Source organism: Phyllobates terribilis, unplaced genomic scaffold (assembly GCF_046119375.1).
Source record: "Phyllobates terribilis strain yellow unplaced genomic scaffold, ASM4611937v1 Scaffold_1__5_contigs__length_1240528914, whole genome shotgun sequence".
Lineage (NCBI taxonomy): Eukaryota > Metazoa > Chordata > Amphibia > Anura > Dendrobatidae > Phyllobates > Phyllobates terribilis.
This window is the reverse complement of record NW_027362761.1, coordinates 518,865,712-518,884,824: the sequence shown is the minus strand read 5'-3', so window position 1 is coordinate 518,884,824 and position 19,113 is coordinate 518,865,712. Positions and strand designations below refer to the sequence as shown.

The following is a 19,113-nucleotide window of genomic DNA, read 5'->3' as shown; positions in this document are numbered from 1 at the left end:
ATTTTTATAAACTTGCCGCCATTCTTGCCATCACATTTGATGATGCATTTTACAACACTATTATTATTAATATATATATATATATTTTTTTTTACAAAGTTGGAGCTATTAGTACATAAAACTAATAAACATAAAACCCCACTAACTTCAGAGCACAGTATAGATGGCATCCAGTCCTCAGCATACTGTACATCGCTTTACATCTCTTTACAGCGAACGAGCTGCCGGTGAGCGACTAGATGTTAACAGATACATTTCATTGTGCCAATAAAACGAGTTTACAAGCGGCGATGGTTCTGTTCTGTGAGTCACTGCGTGGCTTTCAATGAAAGATTAACACAGTCTGTATCAACGATTACATCTAAACTGTTTATATTGGAGTATACTACTATGGACTGACAGGCAGCATGGCTACGACAGCAAGAAAGGAGATACACGGTGATGGATCGCATCAGATCGCTGCTGTACAAGTGGTGGGAGGAAGAGGATATGCAAAGCTGGGTGGAAGAAAAATGCAATGTTTTGCTTCTTTAAAGGCACAGTACCCAATAACACAGCATTCAGCAACATCCATCTAAACTGAACTCACAAAATGACACTTTGATAAGCCTTAAATTTTATAGAAATACAGTTGCAATCAACATTATTCAGCCCCATTGCAAATTACTAGGGGCTGAATAATTACTATTACTTTTATTAGAAAAATGTTAAAAATTTCTGCTTTTTTGCAATATACAAATCAAACAACGACAATGTCAATAGCTCAACAACCAATAACAATAATAACAAGCGGTTTCTCCAAATTCACCACTTTTACTGACCGCTGCAGTCTCTGCGCATACAGAGCGGTGGCTGTAACCGCACCCCCGGCACTGACTGACAGCCAGTCCTAATGCTGAGCTGCTGTCAGTCAGTGGCGGGGGCACAGTTACAGCTGCCGGTCACTATACACATAGCAGTGACAGAACCCACGACCGAAATCCGAACGATACCAAGAGGAATAAAGTTAATTTCCTCCCGGCAGCGGGCTCAGTGCGGGCACCGGTCAGATTCAGAACGTTACTAACCTGCAGATTAACCCTATATCTGGAGGTTAAAAGCGTTTTTTTGTGTGACAGGTTCCCTTTAAGCTTCAATCCTTCATGAAACCTGTTGGCTTCTGTAATCTGTCTATTGGTATTGGTATAACACTGCAATATATATACATACATACATCACATCTGTCTTATCTGTATTGAGCACATTACATATTAGAGTCTGAAGGTGATTGGGTTTAGACCAGATGTGCTACACAGAGATTTCCCCGCTTCTGCACAACTTGACAAGGTGAGCAGTTGTTGTATTTTTAATTTTAGCAGCATTTAGTTGTAGTGATTCACACTCTGGAGTGCCCCTTTGGCTGTTATAACCTGCTGCAATCGTGCAGCACTGTCAAACACCAGCTTCTGACAACATTCTCGAGATGTCTTAGCTCATTTCTCATGGGTAATGGCCTCTTGTTCACAAATATTCTTGGGTTAGGATGCTGCAACCACCATCTTCAAATCCCATCAAAGATCCCAATTCTACAGGGTCCAAGTCAGGCCACTGTTACAGCCATTCCAGAATATTCCAGGACTTTTGAAGCCAAGCCTCGGTGGACATTAAGATATGTTTAGGATCTTTGTTCTGTTGTAAGGTCCAATGACAACCAAGATACAGATTTCTCACTGAAGGCACTGTATGACATTTTCTCCTAGGATTTCCTGATAATTGATTTAATTCATCTTGCCCTCTACACCCTGCAGGTTTCCCTTGTCAGAGTAAGGAAAGCAGACCCAGAATATCACTGAACCACTGCCGTCATCACTGAGCCACCACCATGCTTCACTGCAGGCATCACCGAGCCACCGACATACTTTATTGCAGGCTTCACCAAGTCACCACCAAGCTTCACTGCAGGCATCACCAAGCCACTGGCATGCTTTACTGCAGGCTTCACTGAGTCAACACCATTCTTCACTGCAGGCATTACCGAGCCCCCATCATGCTTCACTGCAGGCATCACCAAGCCACCATCATGCTTCACTGCAGGCATCACTGAACCAACACCATGTTTCACTGCAGGGATCACCAGGCCAGAGCCATGCTTCACTGCAGGCAGGGTGTGCATTTCAGTGTATGTTTCATTCCACCTCATATAGACATACTACTGATCCTAAGGCCTGAAAGATTTCAGTTTTGCTTAACCGCTCCACAGAAAAGAATACCAAATCTTCTGTGGGTTATTTAGAAAGTTCTAAACATATTGGAGCTAACTTTTATTGTGCTTTTTGGTCAGCAGGGATGTACATTTGGAGTCTGAGCATAGAGACCTTCAGTGTTTAGTATGTGACCTACTGTACAAACTGAAACCTCAGTACTTGCTGCCACCAACCCTTGCCATAGGAATCTGATGCCAGCCACCAATGGCCTCCTGTTTCTGCCATGACAGTGTAGTGTAACCACAACTGGCGGACTGTTCTTCCGTCTGTATCTCTAGGAACATACAATGCCTTTGCTATCATTTTGCATCCTTTTCTTTGCTTGTGCAAGGTAGTGGTTTCTCAACTTTTTGGACCACTCTCTAACACGCAATAAAATGTCATTGTCAATAAACCCCTAGCCAGTCCAGGTATTTGATGTGCTTTATGTCCAGCACCTGATGTAACTAATAATCCTTGATCACTTATATCAAGTGTGCATGAGAAAAGACCTGATTTGCAAATGTGTGTTCTTATGAAGAATTTATTCAGGGGATTGAATCATTCCGAGACTGCAGTAGGCAGTAAAGCTCTGTTACCACGATGAGAGTTTGGGGAGTTTTGGATGATGCGGATTTTCTGCAGCATTTCTGCACCTATTAGGTAAATTAGGATAAATGTGTTTATAAGCGCATTTCCCAGCGTTTTACCCAGCAGAAACACACTAAAAATGAATGAGTTTTTTACCTATGGATTTTCCGCATCTAATGCAGTTCTATAAGGAAAATCTGCAGATAAAACTCAGCGTACCAGCAAAAAAATTGACATGTTGAAGATTTCAAAATTGAACCGCAGACCAGCTTGCATAGCATTACAAAAAGAACAGTGGGCATGAGATTTCTATAAATATCACAGTGAAAATATGCAGCGTCAAAAATTCTCATAAAAAATCATATTGGGAACTTAACCTAAAAGTGGCATTTTGGGTTGAGATATTTAAAATATTCTTCTTTGATTGGTTAAATGGCAAACATCAGAGAATTTATAAACTTTTGTAAAAAAAAAGAACTAATTTGCAATGGGGGTTGAATCATTTTGACTGCAGCTGTATATTGGATCCGCTGATGGAGCCATTAGTAGATGTCTTCTAGAAATGACATTCCTGCTCAACTAATCACATTGACTTTTTTTTTTTGCTATTGGAAACTTAGAAACTTTTTTCTATTTTTGCTATACATGAGGTTTTAAACACACACTGCCATTTGCATGGATGGTTTCTTTGTGTCTGCCAGTTTTTATTTTGGCAAAATGGTCTAAAATTCCACAACACTTTGCAGTCTGTGAGGCCTGATGCACATTATAGAAGGGTTTTTGTAAAAAAGCTGCTAAGATACACATATGAAATTTCTTGCTTTACTGGATATAGTCTAATATATAGAATTTACAATAAATTGACTACATGGCATTTTCTAACTTTTTTGACATTTGGGGACAGTCCAGTACATCTTAGGTCTTTTGTGAAGATAGGTAACTTTTTTAATCTGTACACTGAAGGCTACCTACTGGATTGTAGGGGTGGCACCCAGATCGTGGTGCTTGGCTTGTGGGTCTGTTTTCACATTTGGGCCCAGGAGTTTCAAATTGCAATCCTTGCATATTAAGGCTCAGTTCTCATGTCCCTTTGGGAACAGACAAATTGAATTTATGCCAAAAACAGACCCCTTTGCTAATTGATGCAAATCGGAGTAGAGGAGTCTATTGATTATTATGGGGTCCATCTGGGTTTCTGGTACATGTCAGTTTTTTAGAACGGAAAACAAAGTTCTGTATGCTGCGCTTATTCTTCTGTTCTAAAAACGGACGTGTGACGGAAACCAGAAGGACTCGATAATCAGAGGTGGACATACTATTGGTGTCGCCTGTGCAGCTTGGGCCCAAGAGGTAAGGGGGCACACTTCCACCTCCAAAGCAGCACATATCACAGACACATAAAGGGAGCATGATGATGAGCTATTGGACTGCAAAGGGACTATATACTGTCCTTGCACAGGGGCCCTCTTCTCTCTGTGTCCGCCCCTGTCCATAATAATCAACAGGGCCCCTCTACTTTTGTTTGCATCATCGTCATTTGCAACCGACTCTCAAGAGCACACGTGTGTTTTGGGCTTGACAAGGGTGACCATATTGGTTGTCATCCAGCTTTCCCAGAATTGGATCTTCTTAATAGAAATAGCCAAATAGAGTGTAGTTTTAAATATCCTGATAGCACTCAGTGACTCAATAATGTGTTACTACCCTTTAAGTTCTCAAGCTCAGTCTCATAGCTTGTGTTGTAATATTGTGGAAGGAGAAGTTTAAAAAAGAGTTTACTATATAAAAAAAAAAAATATATATATATATATATATATATATATATATATATATATATATATATATATATATATATACACAGTACAGACCAAAAGTTTGGACACACCTTCTCATTTAAAGATTTTTCTGTATTTTCATGACTATGACAATTGTACATTCACACTGAAGGCATCAAAACTATGAATTAACACATGTGGAATTATATACTTAACAAAAAGGTGTGTAACAACTGAAAATATGTCTTATATTCTAGGTTCTTCAAAGTAGCCACCTTTTGCTTTGATGACTGCTTTGCACACTCTTGGCATTCTCTTGATGAGCTTCAAGAGGTAGTCACCGGAAATGGTCTTCCAACAATCTTGAAGGAGTTCCCAGAGATGCTTAGCACTTGTTGGCCCTTTTGCCTTCACTCTGCGGTCCAGCTCACCCCAAACCATCTCGATTGGGTTCAGGTCTGGTGACTGTGGAGGCCAGGTCATCTGGCGTAGCACCCCATCACTCTCCCTCTTGGTCAAATAGCCCTTACACAGCCTGGAGGAGTGTTTGGGGTCATTGTCCTGTTGAAAAATAAATGATGGTCCAACTAAACGCAAACCGGATGGAATAGCATGCCGCTGCAAAATGCTGTGGTAGCCATGCTGGTTCAGTATGCCTTCAATTTTTAATAAATCCCCAACAGTGTCACCAGCAAAGCACCTCCACACCATCACAACTCCTCCTCCATGCTTCACGGTGGGAACCAGGCATGTAGAGTCCATCCGTTCACCTTTTCTGCATCGCACAAAGACACGGTGGTTGGAACCAAAGATCTCAAATTTGGACTCATCAGACCAAAGCACAGATTTCCACTCGTCTAATGTCCATTCCTTGTGTTCTTTAGTCCAAACAAGTCTCTTCTGCTTGTTCCCTGTCCTTAGCAGTGGTTTCCTAGCAGCTATTTTACCATGAAGGCCTGCTGCACAAAGTCTCCTCTTAACAGTTGTTGTAGAGATGTGTCTGCTGCTAGAACTCTGTGTGGCATTGACCTGGTCTCTAATCTGAGCTGCTGTTAACCTGCGATTTCTGAGGCTGGTGACTCGGATAAACTTATCCTCAGAAGCTGAGGTGACTCTTGGTCTTCCTTTCCTGGGGCGGTCCTCATGTGAGCCAGTTTCTTTGTAGCGTTTGATGGTTTTTGCAACTGCACTTGGGGACACTTTCAAAGTTTGCCCAATTTTTCGGACTGACTGACCTTCATTTCTTAAAGTAATGATGGCCACTTGTTTTTCTTTACTTAGCTGCTTTTTTCTTGCCATAATACAAATTCTAACAGTCTATTCAGTAGGACTATCAGCTGTGTATCCACCAGACTTCTGCACAACACAACTGATGGTCCCAACTCCATTTATAAGGCAAGAAATCCCACTTATTAAACCTGACAGGGCACACCTGTGAAGTGAAAACCATTTCCGGTGACTACCTCTTGAAGCTCATCAAGAGAATGCCAAGAGTGTGCAAAGCAGTCATCAAAGCAAAAGGTGGCTACTTTGAAGAACCTAGAATATAAGACATATTTTCAGTTGTTTCACACTTTTTTGTTAAGTATATAATTCCACATGTGTTAATTCATAGTTTTGATGCCTTCAGTGTGAATGTACAATTGTCATAGTCATGAAAATACAGAAAAATCTTTAAATGAGGTGTGTCCAAACTTTTGGTCTGTACTGTATATATATATATATATATATATATATATATACACACACATATATATATATATAGATATAAGAAAAAAAAGGTATAATCAGAAACAGCACCAGCAATAGTGTTAGGGTGCCAAACCTCCCAGGCAAGAGCCAAGCCTTGAAAGTATTTTGAAAAAAATGGAGACATTACACCAATTGAAAAAGTGGAAAAAGTGCTATTTAATAGCCCATAATGGCGATGTTTTGGCTCCAAGAAAGGTTGACACTTGGAGCTGAAATATCTTCATTATGGGCTATTAAATAGCACTTTTTTCACTTTTTCAATTGGTGTGATGCCTCCATTTTTTTTATATATATATATATATATATACACACATATACATACATACATAAAGACATACATAGTAAAATGAAAACAAAATGTGATAAATTACAAAGATTTCCTAAGTCTTGCTTAAAATTTTGAGTCGTTACAGATACAGTGTTTATATGAACTGTAACATATATATATATATATATATATATATATACACACACACACACCCATATATGTATGACACAGAGTGTATATATAAACTCTATAATTTAATATCAGTGAAAACTCAAAACAAGTCTGAGGAAATCTCCCTTTACATAAGAATTACATAATAGCAGATTTCAAAACATCCTTTCCCTTCCTTATTTAATAAAAAAAGAGAAAGCGTAAACTGCCTTAATTGGGAGCAGACACCAGTGAGCACTTTCCGTCTAGAATTCCCACTGCATGGCGATAAATAACGCTCGCTTTCCATGCTCCTCTCCGGATTCGGTAACCTGAGCTCAGCCCGCAGAGATCCATGTGAAGAAATAGGCTTCTCAATGTTTAGGTTCAGCAAGAAAAGCCTCCGCTTCACTATATAAAAAATTGACATAAAATATAACCTGAGATCACAGCCAGGTCCGAGTCCAGGAATCCCAATAGTTCTATTCCCCAGACATTCAGTATCTCTCCTACAATGTTTTCTGTCATCTGTGTTTTATCCCAAGTACTAAAGAGCAGCGATTTAACCAAACAGTGCATGCCCCTTGGCCTCAGTGAGCAAATACTGTCATCGATAATGACACTGTGCAAGGCATTTGGCTGTGTGTGCCTTTAGTCGCTGAGCTTTTAGTTTGCAGCCGTCTTCCTCCATAAAATGTGACGTGTGAACAATCTTTGATTTAGCATAGCTGCATTATTTGTCTGTTGTTTCCCTTCTTATAGCTTATGATTAGAAGCACATGACCAGCAGGGGGCGCCAGGTCAATTCTGTACAATCACCAGGCAGTTTCCTATATGGTCCCTGTCTTCCCCGGCTGTTCTCGCCTACACTCCCCCTACAGTATACAATGACCTCACTGCTTTCTCTGATTAGCATTTCCACATCAGGAGAGGTTGAGGCCTTACAGCTATTGTAGTAGTAGAAGTCACAGCAAAACCAACCAGCTGCTGACTTTGCTCTGAATGGGCCAAATATGAAATAATTATGGAATATGTTGCCACATATGAGGCAAATTTATAAAACACGAAAGGCAGAGACTTGTCAGACCATAGAAACAATTACTAAATAGAGGTGAGCAAAAAGATTCACACTGCGCTGCTTCATTGTCCGGTCCTCCATGACAGCCTTCACATTTGTGCCCGACATCCTCGGTCAAGTATCATGGCGCCTCTTGCGTTTATTTGGCCTCACAACATCTTGACCAGTGACTGCAGCAAGGCCTGGTAAGTGCAAGAGGTGTCTAGGATGTCGGCCCGAGGGTGCTGAGCGCAGAAGTGAAGACAACCCTGGTCCATCTGCCATGGAGGACTGGACACCAGACCAGGATAGAGAAAATATTTTTGCACCACTTAGCTGTTGCACTATTATATTACCATAAATGGCAACATTTACACATTTGTGGCTATATCTAGAGGACATGCCATCATTACATGATACAGGTAGGTCCCACTTCTGGAACTTGCCTCTTAATGAATCAGGAGCATCTGAAGAATGACGTGCAACCCACCAGAAAGCTTACTCCAGTCTCTGAGTAAGTAACTCCACAGCTCGTCTTACCTTCGACAAGTCCACGTCTTGCATCATTTCCTACCATTTTACTAGAGCAAGGTGAAACTGTAAATGTCAAAAACTTGCAAACATTTTGCGCAACTCCGAGTTGTGCACAAATTTTGCAACTTTTCAAAGCAGTTCACTCTAGATTTTTTGCGAAATTACTTAGCTGTATCACGGCCTTCGTGTCTGATTCATTATTGCACTTGTGCTTTTTTTGTCTAGTTTCTGGTGTTTTTTTTTCATGTACACTAGTGATGAGCGAGCGTCCTTTAAAACAGACAATCCCTATATGTGTCACAGGTGTATGACAGATGTGACACATGCAGCCGCGGCGACACTTTCATCGATGCCAAGCACACCACAAATGCTCAGCGAGTACCCGAGCCTGCTCGTTTAAAGGGTTAAACGAGCACGCTCGCTCATCACTAATGTACACCTTATTCTTCTTTAAAATTGCATCAATTTCAAACGGAGTCAATCACTCACAGAACAAAACCTAAAAAGTTATAAAGGGGACCTAGCCCCTATAAATATCATACCTGCAGTATATAACTCATTGTTACTTTCAAAACTTGCTTTATTCCATATACAAACGAGGAGCCTTCAGTGCACTTGTGGCATGGCCAAGGGCTCAGAGCACTGTTACGACTCTTCAATTTGTATTTTTAGCAGTTCCCTGATTCTGATAGACAGAAGTCGCTTGGCCAGAGCAAACAATTATTGATCTCAAACTACGGCCCTTCCCAGAGTGATTTTATGTACATCTGGCATTTTTTCCTGAAATTATTTTTACATTTTAGCAGAACACATTACCATTAGTGCTAAACGGTCGCAAAAAAAAAAAACGTTTAAATACAATAATAAAGAACAGTTTTGATTTAGGAGCTAAATTGAAAAATTTGGTTCAAAACTGTCAACAAATACCACCAGGCCAAAAAAGAAAAGTGACTTAAAAAAAGGTTCGGCAAATGGTAAATCGGGGCTTTAATGGATTAAAAGTTTAGTAAAAAAGTGTTCCAGATTTGTGGCCATGGTTTAGTACTTCCGTAGTCTTGTCTATTTTGGAACTTTGCCATTCATTTCACAGGTTGTCAGACAAGAATGGATCCCAACTGCTCTTATACTCACACTTAGGAAAGAACATAAACAACAGCTTTTTGATATAACCGCACAGCTCAGCTCACAAGGGCCAAAATGTAAGAACTCTCCAAGAGCGTAAATTCACGTTTAGACACAATTTTAAAAGTTAAATACAGCAATTATCTACATACAATGTTGAGTAGCTTTATTAATGCATTTCATCACTTAAGATATACTGAAACCCCTCTGTAAAAGGAAAGGGCCCTATTTCAATCCTCTGAGCTAAAAGCCTTGTAAGGGTTGGGGATCTTTGGCTTCCTTTCTCCGAGCATAGGTAGAATCCATCTTTCTACTGGCTTTTACCTGCGATCCAAATATCCACCAGGATCCAAATTCGAGGTTTGGCACTTCCAGAAGGGAAAGTTAGGTTTGCAAGTGGGTTAATAACTTGATGGCAACACACCTCCCAAGACCTCCAGGAAGTACAGATCATAACTGCACCCCAACCTAAAAAAGTCCTTGTGACAAGACGGTCAGTGGTGACAGGCTCAAACAGGCTGCTTTGGAAAGACTTGGCATAAGCCATTTCGTCTGACAGATTCCAGAGGAACCCCAACCTTCAACATCTGTACAGAGATCTGGTTTTACAATGGGGTCCAGTGGATTGCTTTCACGGAAGGGCTACCATCTGAAGGAGCGAACAACAGGCAGGAAGGGTCACCAAGCATTATCAGAGCCAAGAGGTTACGTCAGAAACAGAAGACTAAAACAAGAGGATGGTCAAAATCCACGCAGAGGTCAGAAACCAGAAGGAATCAGGAAAACACCACAAGCAAGGTAGCAAAAATAAATTAACTGGCAGTGGATGTCAGAGACCCAGGGGTTTAAATAGAAGGCAACCCCAGCCAAAGACTCTCAGAAAGGAGTAATCAAAAACAGTCAATTAACCCCATAGCTCCCTGATCTAGCGGCACCAAAAGTCCCTGAAATTAAACAAGACTGACGAAGTCACACATCACCTGCAAAAAAGGTCTGCTACCGCCTGGCGACCAAAGCAGGAGCAAAAGGGACAGATACCGGCAAAGATGTTACACCTTGACAGAAACTAACAACGAAAACTAGGATAGTGAACCCACAGTGAAAATACAAAACAAGTATGAATTTCGACCTGGATATCTGACCGGAATTCCAACGATTCCTTTATATTGTCCTAGTTAAAAGGCCCAGGCCAAAAGAAGTGTAGATGTTTATGTGGCCAAAAATGAGTGAATGAAATACATACACCTGTACAAGCACACAGTGGTATCTCACCCCCAGAGAATTCTGACACCCCAGGGTTACTACTCCTGCAGCTATTCAACACCTTAAGTTTTCAAACAAATCACGACTGTAACGGAGAGGACTTTGGTCGCCTACTAGTAGCCACTAGGCAACCTGCATACATTCAGTGTCTATGCCTATGTTACTGCTCCTGGTGACAGCAGAGAGTCGGTGCTGGAGAAGGGGAAGGTAAGTACAGCTGATTTTATTCATCTACATGGGCAAACCTAAGGGGTGAAAAAAATCTGAAGATGGAAAACCAGTTTAAAGGGAACCTGTGACGTGAAAAAAATACTATTAACCTAGATATGTTTTTATGTATGTTCTGAACCTGCCCGGCGCCCGCACTTAGATCCCCATTGGCAGGAGGAAATGAATTTTATTTCTCCTGGAGGTGTTCAATCACAGAAGTGGCGCTGGCACGGGTTCTGTCACTGCTCTGCGTGTAGAGAGCGGCTGCTGTAACCGAGCCCCTGGCACTGACTGAGAGTAGCTCAACATTAGGGCCGGCTATGAGTGAGGGGGGTGTGGTTACAGCCGCCGCTGTCAATACACAGGGCGGTAACTGACCCTGCGCCGGAGCCACCCCCATTACTGAAACCGGAAGTCTGCCGGGGGGAATAATGTTCATTTCCTTCCGGCAGCAGGACTCTAACTGCAGGTGCCGGGCAGGTTCAAAACATTATTAACCTGCAGAGTAACCCCTTATCTGCAGGTTAATAGCGTTTTTTCACGTGACAGATTTCCTTTAATGTAACTTTTCCCATATTCATTATTTATATCATATTCCACAGACATTATCATCACTGTCCCCATTGGGGCTCACAATCTACATTCCCTATCAGTATGTATTTGGAGTGTGGGAGGAAACCAGAGAACCCGGAGGAAACCCACGCAAACACGGGGAGAACATACAAACTCCTTGCAGATGTTGTCTTGGTAGGGACCCAGAACCCAAGGACTGCAAGAAAACAGTGTTAACCACTGAGCCACTGTGCTAATAATTCACTATGATGTATATCTTTCTGACCATGTATGCCACATAAGTGACAGGATGTGATTTTATTTTTTTGTCACAGTATACTCTTACCCTTGTGCTAACACTACAAATATCAGGACTGACACTGTTATCTGCAACTTCCAAACTTCCTGAAAGTTTACTGGTGCGGCCGAGTCAGGAAGCACGGCAGAACTCTGGAATGTCCACTGAGGTATAAAAGACCATGAAACATAAACCAATAACAAGAAACACAAATTACAGTAAATCCAGACACAATAGTCTTGTGATGACAAGTAGAACAATTCTTGTTATCAGAGATTTTAATTTAACTATCTGACTGGCACTAGAAAAAGTTGGTTCACACTGTAGATATTGAAGTTATAAAAACCCGCATAAATGTATGTCAACAAAGTTGTACTGAATATTCAAAAAATAAAGATGTAAAAAATATATAAAAATAAATAAAGTAATATGAGTTGTTTAATACATATTTAAACCACTTGAACAGCATTTTTACTAATGCAGTGCTGGAGTGGTGCTACTAATCTACGTTCCCTGCCCCTAGTATTACACTCATCAGCCGCCGTCTTCAGCTCTTCCCAGTGTCACTCCGCCATCTTGCGACTGCAACTTCTAACTGACCGGTCAGAGGTAAAGGTCACAAGCTATCAGTGTGTCACGGGTGTCAGAAGTGACAGACAGTCGCCCTGCAAGTGGTTGCAGGAGATCTCTTTGTTTGGCATTACAGACAACTTCTTGAAGCTGTCTCTCTAAGACCCAGGGGCTACCTTCCTCTGGCCTGGGTGTATAAATACCTGCTGTGTGCCAGAGGGAGGTGCCGGCAATATTCACATTATCCCTTGTGAAGGCTTCAGCAAGCGCAGTACTTCTACCTCTCTGGTGCTAGAGGACATGTGCGAATTTGTCTGGAGTCGTCTAAAGCGAATCGATTTTTCCCTTGTTTGTCCCCCCTTGTTGTCTGTAGTGGTTAGTCGAGATTGACTAGCACTCATCTCCTTCCTTCCCTAGCCAGGGCCCATGCCATGGAAAGACAGGGCGTGGTACTCATGCGGCGATTGGTGAAGAACCAATATAGGGACGTTAGTGGAGACAGGGTGAGATTAGATCAGACTAGGTCTCCACTCTCCACTCTCCCCTTTCCCTAGAGTCTGGGCTCCCTTTCCCTCTTCCCATTGTGTTGCACTCAGTCTTTCCTTCACCTTGCATGACAGTAAGTCTATGGGATCCTCATTCTGGCTCTCATAGACTTACATAGAATTGTGTCTTCAGACTCACCCAGCAAATACTGGAGCGATCCGGCGGGTCACAACCTGCAGAAGACAACCAGAGAGGAGCTGATAAAAGAAATACATGGTGACTGGTAACTATATTGCTAACATCAGGAAACTTACATTAACAATATAACTCCACCAGTAAAAAAACAAACAAACACTCGAGTGGTGCTTTAAAAGGGTTGTTGCTCTTAGACCACCCCCTTCAAGCAGAAGCCAGAATGGCAATCACATGATCATATGTCTTTGGTGTCTCTAAATTTCGGTGATCAAGATGCCATATATCTTTCTGCAGCAATCTGACTTTTAGAAGGTGGTCCCGAGTAGGGTATCCATGATGATGCTCTGGCCATTAGCACATCCCACTTGACAAAGTTAGCAAGTGGGATGTATCAATGCAAAATGGGTGTCCTAAGAGCCAGGACACTCTGACTCTTCACCGCACCATCCCCACCCTGATGACTCCTGGTTAGTGGCACACACTGTTTTATAATTATTTTTTTTATCCACCAATCCACCATACTGAAACTGGCAATTTTAATAGGCATATTTACTAATGCATTACACAGAACAATAATGTGGTGATTTTTTTTTCTGTAAAAATCTATTGACATTCTCTTCAATGTGATTCAAGGAAGGACTCATAAGCCATGTTGTAATTAAATAAATTTATTCAGTAATCAGTGTTATCAGGATTTTTCTGTATGCTTTTAGTCTTGGTTGGCAATCACACAACACCAGTAATAGTAGGGAACATTTTCTATTCTGGGAACAGAATAAAAAAAAACAACAACTTGGAAGTAAAAACTTTATTTGATATAGAGGTTTACATGACACAGTGCCATAAATATGCATTTTGATAGTAGTCACAGCTCAAGCTCTATCCTATATTCAGGTGCCAACATTTTGTACCCAACAAGCCTTAAAAAGAATGGGCAATGCCCTCAGCCCAATGTGCCAAGTTATATGGGAGATGTCCACATGGAATTTTTTTGAGGAGTTATTTGGAGAGGATCTGCACCAAAACTCCTTCTCAAAAACCACTTGAAAAACACTTGGAAAACTCTTCCTATCAATTTCTGAAGGAAATCCACTTTGCTATTCATATAAGGAATTGATTTAGAGTGTTATGAACGTGACACACTCACACAAACATAAGGAAAATCTATTACAGAGAGAAGCTGCACCCACACTCTACTGGTCCCTGTACAGACTAGGCAATCCCTAGCTCACAACTAAAAACACCACCTTGAACCTGATTCCCTAAAAGGCTTTCGAGGGGTTTCTCGTACCTCCTGAGGAACCAGAGGAGAGGCCACTACACACTGCTAACAAGGGGAGAGGAAAGTATGCATGTAGACACTAAGAACCAGATTGAGAAAACTTAAATCATGTTCATAAAGTGGAGAGAGGGAAAACCAAGGAAAACCAAAAATAAATGAAACAAGAATAAAATCCCAGAACCCTAACTGTGGTCAAAGGAAAAAGTGCCTGGAAGGTAGACACTCATCAGGAATACAAACAGTGTTTGCCTAGCAGGGAACATCCCGTAACTGAAGGGCTGGAACTCCTAAGCACAAATCCACGAGTAAGTATAGCCAGCAAGGAAGTGCAGTGAATGAATAATATATAAAGCCCAACCCAGAATGTGATAGGGCAAACCAAAATGGGAAAATGGAAAAACCTGGAGAGGAGTAAATCAAGAAGGGAGAAAAAAGACAACAGGAACAATCAGCATTTGGACAGGGAAGAAAAGGACAATAGCCCAGCAGACAGAACAACCGATCATGAGGCAGCAGGTCACCAGATCAAATCCCCAAACCAAGCCATGATATAGAGTTTAAAAAATGCATTGTGGAAAAATAAATGTACATCTCACTTCTTTGAAGTCAATGCTGGTGAAAACCGCTCTAAATTAGGAACTATCAAATCAAAGCGCTGTAAAAAATAAAAGCTATTCATCTCTGCCTTCTTCTGACTCCTTTAAAGCCAGAGCTGTCAATCCAGAAAGAAGATGGAGTATATAGATGCAAAACAAGTAGGAGAGAAGGTGCCATAAACTGGTCAGCCACACCAAGGGTGCACTGAGCGCCTGTGCTTGGTTTGAACAGTAACTTTGTTCTGGCAGACTCTTTAGGACATAAAGATTTACATAGGATTTTATTTAACTATTTTTGCAAAGTTGCTTTATTTTTTATGATTATTTTAAATCATTTTAGATGATGTTAAGCAAAGAAAACAACTGGTTAATAAGCATACAGTGGTGGCCAAAAGTATTGGCACCCCTGCAATTCTGTCAGATAATACTCTGTTTCTCCCTGAAAATGATTGCAATCACAAATTCTTTGGTCTTATTATCTTCATTTAATTTGCTTGCAAGGAAAAAACACAAAAGAGAATGAAGCAAAAATCAAAACCTTGATCATTTCACACAAAACTCCAAAAATGGACCAGACAAAAGTATTGGCACCCTCAGCCTAATACTTGGTTGCACAACCTTTAGCTAAAATAACTGTGAACAACTGCTTCCGGTAACCATCAATGAGTTTCTTACAATGCTCTGCTGGAATTGTAGACCATTCTTCTTTGGCAAACTGCTCCAGGTCCCTGATATTTGAAGGGCGCCTTCTCCAAACTGCCATTTTGAGATCTCTCCACAGGTGTTCTATGGGATTCAGGTCTGGACTCATTGCTGGCCACCTTAGAAGTCTCCAGTGCTTTCTCTCAAACCATTTTATAGTGCTTTTGGAAGTGTGTTTTGGGTCATTGTCCTGCTGGAAGACCCATGACCTTTGAGGGAGACCCAGCTTTCTCACACTGGGCCCTACATTATGCTGCAAAATTTGTTGGTAGTCTTCAGACTTCATAATGCCATGCACACGGTCAAGCAGTCCAGTGCCAGAGGCAGCAAAGCAACCCCAAAACATCAGGGAACCTCCGCCATGTTTGACTGTAGGGACCATGTTCTTTTCTTTGAATGCCTCTATTTTTTTCCTGTACACTCTATGTTGATGGTTTTTCCCAAAAAGCTCGACTTTTGTCTCATCTGACCAGAGAACATTCTTCCAAAACGTTTTAGGCTTTCTCAGGTAAGTTTTGGCAAACTCCAGCCTGGCTTTTTTATGTCTCGGGGTAAGAAGTGGGTTCTTCCTGGGTATCCTACCATACAGTCCCTTTTCATTCAGACGCCGACGGATAGTACGGGTTGACACTGTTGTACCCTCGGACTGCAGAGCAGCTTGAACTTGTTTGGATGTTAGTCGAGGTTCTTTATCCACCATCCGCACAATCTTTCGTTGAAATCTCTCGTCAATTTTTCTTTCCCGTCCACATCTAGGGAGGTTAGCCACAGTGCCATGGGCTTTAAACTTCTTGATGACACTGTGCACGGAAGACACAGGAACATTCAGGTCTTTGGAGATGGACTTGTAGCCTTGAGATTGCTCATGCTTCCTCACAATTTGGTTTCTCAAGTCCTCAGACAGTTCTTTGGTCTTCTTTCTTTTCTCCATGCTCAATGTGGTACACACAAGGACACAGGACAGATGTTGAGTCAACTTTAATCCATGTTAACTGGCTACAAGTGTGATTTAGTTATTGCCACCACCTGTTAGGTGCCACAGGTAAGTTACAGGTGCTGTTAATTACACGAATTAGAGAAGCATCACATGATTTTTCAAACAGTGCCAATACTTTTGTCCACCCCCTTTTTTAGGTTTGGTGTGGAATTATATCCAATTTGGCTTTAGGACAATTCTTTTTGTGTTTTTTCATTGAAGACAAATTAAATGAAGATAATAATGCCAAAGAATTTGTGATTGCAATCATTTTCAGGAAGAAACAGAGTATTATCTGACAGAATAGCAGGGGTGCCAATACTTTTGGCCACCACTGTACATGTGAATTAAAGGGGCCGTCTGCTATTGAAAACTCATTCAGTAACGGCATATTAGAGAATTCTGCTCTAAATTAATAGAACAAGAGCTATTAACCAATCGCTGATAAACAGCGTCACTGGATGTCCACACAGTTCACTGGTTAAATAAGAACTGCGCAATACCTATTTTTCCCTGTGGGGGCAACGCAGGGGAGTGTAAGACTTATTGCTAGGTCTCCTTTTGGATTACAGAGAGACTCTTTGGGATCACTGTGCATATAGATGCATTTATAGAAGCAATCATCTTGCAGGTTGTTAAATCGATATACTGGACTGGAGAGGAAAGAGAAGATTGGAAATTTGATGATTTTCCTACATTTGCATGGAAAGGTACAAGTGTTCATTTGCAATGCCTATGTATTTAGACCTTTAAAAAAAATAAAACACACTGGAAACCAAACACCACAGATTTTTAGTGAATAACAGATTCTGCATAGGAAAATGATGACATACACAGAAAAGCTCTCTGTTAACCCTTTGAAGGCTGAAGAACCCAGGTTATACATAGCCATAACTGCAAATCTAAAGCAACTCCCGCTCTGTGGAATGTGGAAGTAAGTCCAGACATTGTCTAATATTTCCATAAAACAGATCTAAAAAAATGGTCAATTTTTCTCATGCTAAAACTTTCTAAGATATGTTGACATTGCATCTTTTTCCAGTTTTTTTGTGTGTTTTATCAGGGTTTTCATTAAAAAAAAAAAACTAGCGTAATTTAATTAATGGACTTAAAAAATAGCTGGAAAACGGCAGTAAAAAAAAAAAAAAAAGATACCCACAAGGCCCTTAAAATAAAAAAAAGGCTAAAAAATAACCATTGAAAAAGCACTCAGGAAATGCCCAAAAAAACGTTGAAAATAGACTTAAGTTTTAGAAAATTCCATAGAAAATAAGTAATTCCATAGAAAATTTAACACACCCTTAGGGTATCATCACATAGTTTTCTGATGGGGATTCTAAAGCGGATTCGCTTTAACTTCCACATCACAAGCTGTTTCAAGTACTTTTTGAATAGTATTGAAGTGGATTTTGAAGCAAATCCCTTTCAAAACCAATATTAATAAAAACTCTGTGTGAACATATTCTTAAAGAGGATCTGTCACCAGGTGATAAGTGGTCATTTTTTGCTCTTATTTTACTCTTGCTCCTCATGAGTACTCTGACTTCATTTTAAATCCACTATACGGTTCCAGAGATATGGGCCCTCTTATTTAGTGCTAATTTTTATGGTCTTCACCAAGAGGGCGTTGCTGTCACGGGTGTCAGGTAAATAAAGTAGAAGATCACTGCACTTACTAAATTTATGGTGCTCGAGCAGGGTCCAACGCCAGTAAACATATAATGCAAGAGCTCGGCACTCAGAATTTAGTTTCAAAATTTAATAGCCATAAAGAGAGTGTTAACACAGCAGACGTGTCAGTCCCATGGATCTTCATCAGTACACTCTATGAAGTTGTGCTATAGAAGGGATAAGTGTGGGACTCAGTCTCCCAGGAGAGTATAAATCACTGTCCTGCATAAAACTTCGTACATGTGTGCGGCGTCTAAACGCGGTATCCACCGCTTGTTATGATGTGGCGCCGAGCTCTTGCGTTATATGTTTACGGGTGTGTCAGATGTGACAGACAGTCGCCCTGCAGTTGGTTGCAGAAGATCTCTTTCTTTGGCATTACAGACACCTTCTTAGATCTGTCTCACTCTAGGACCCAGCAGCTACCTCCCTCCTGATAATTGACACCCAGACTTGGGTGTTTAAATACTTTCTGTTTGCTACAGGGTGGTGCCGGTGATATTCACATGTTCCCTTGTGAAAGCTTGGAGCTATTTCAGTCTGTTTACTTCCTCTCTGGTGCTAGGTGGACGTGTTGTGTAATCTCTCTGAAGTCGGCTCAAGCGAAGTTACTTTCCCCCGTGTTGATCTCCCTTGTTGTCTTTAGTTGTTAGTGGGGACTGACTAGTGGTCATTCCTCCCTTCCCTATCCAGGGCCAAGCTCTAGGGAAAAACAGGGTTTAGGTTCCTGTGTGGCGAATTGGTGGGGAACCAATATAGGGACGATAGGGGAGACAGGGTGATATCAGATCAGCCAAAGAGGTCTCCACTCCCCCTTTCCATAGCGTCTGGGCTCCCTTCC

The 19,113-nt window shown here is 41.1% G+C and overlaps 1 protein-coding gene across 6 annotated transcripts in view; it reads right to left on the bottom strand.

Annotated features, from left to right (window-relative positions):
- Positions 1–19,113, bottom strand: part of GHR (growth hormone receptor) — a 421,312-nt gene that overhangs the window by 151,598 nt on the left and 250,601 nt on the right. Inside the window, exon 1 of one of the 6 annotated variants that reach the window (XM_073680284.1) lies at positions 7,199–7,352. The exons of the other annotated variants lie outside the window; for them this stretch is intronic. Within the exon in view, the coding sequence (XP_073536385.1) occupies positions 7,199–7,337 (139 nt within the window). The 5' untranslated portion in view covers positions 7,338–7,352. Of the gene's footprint in view, positions 1–7,198; positions 7,353–19,113 lie in introns of those variants that run through there. 6 annotated transcript variants of the gene reach the window in all.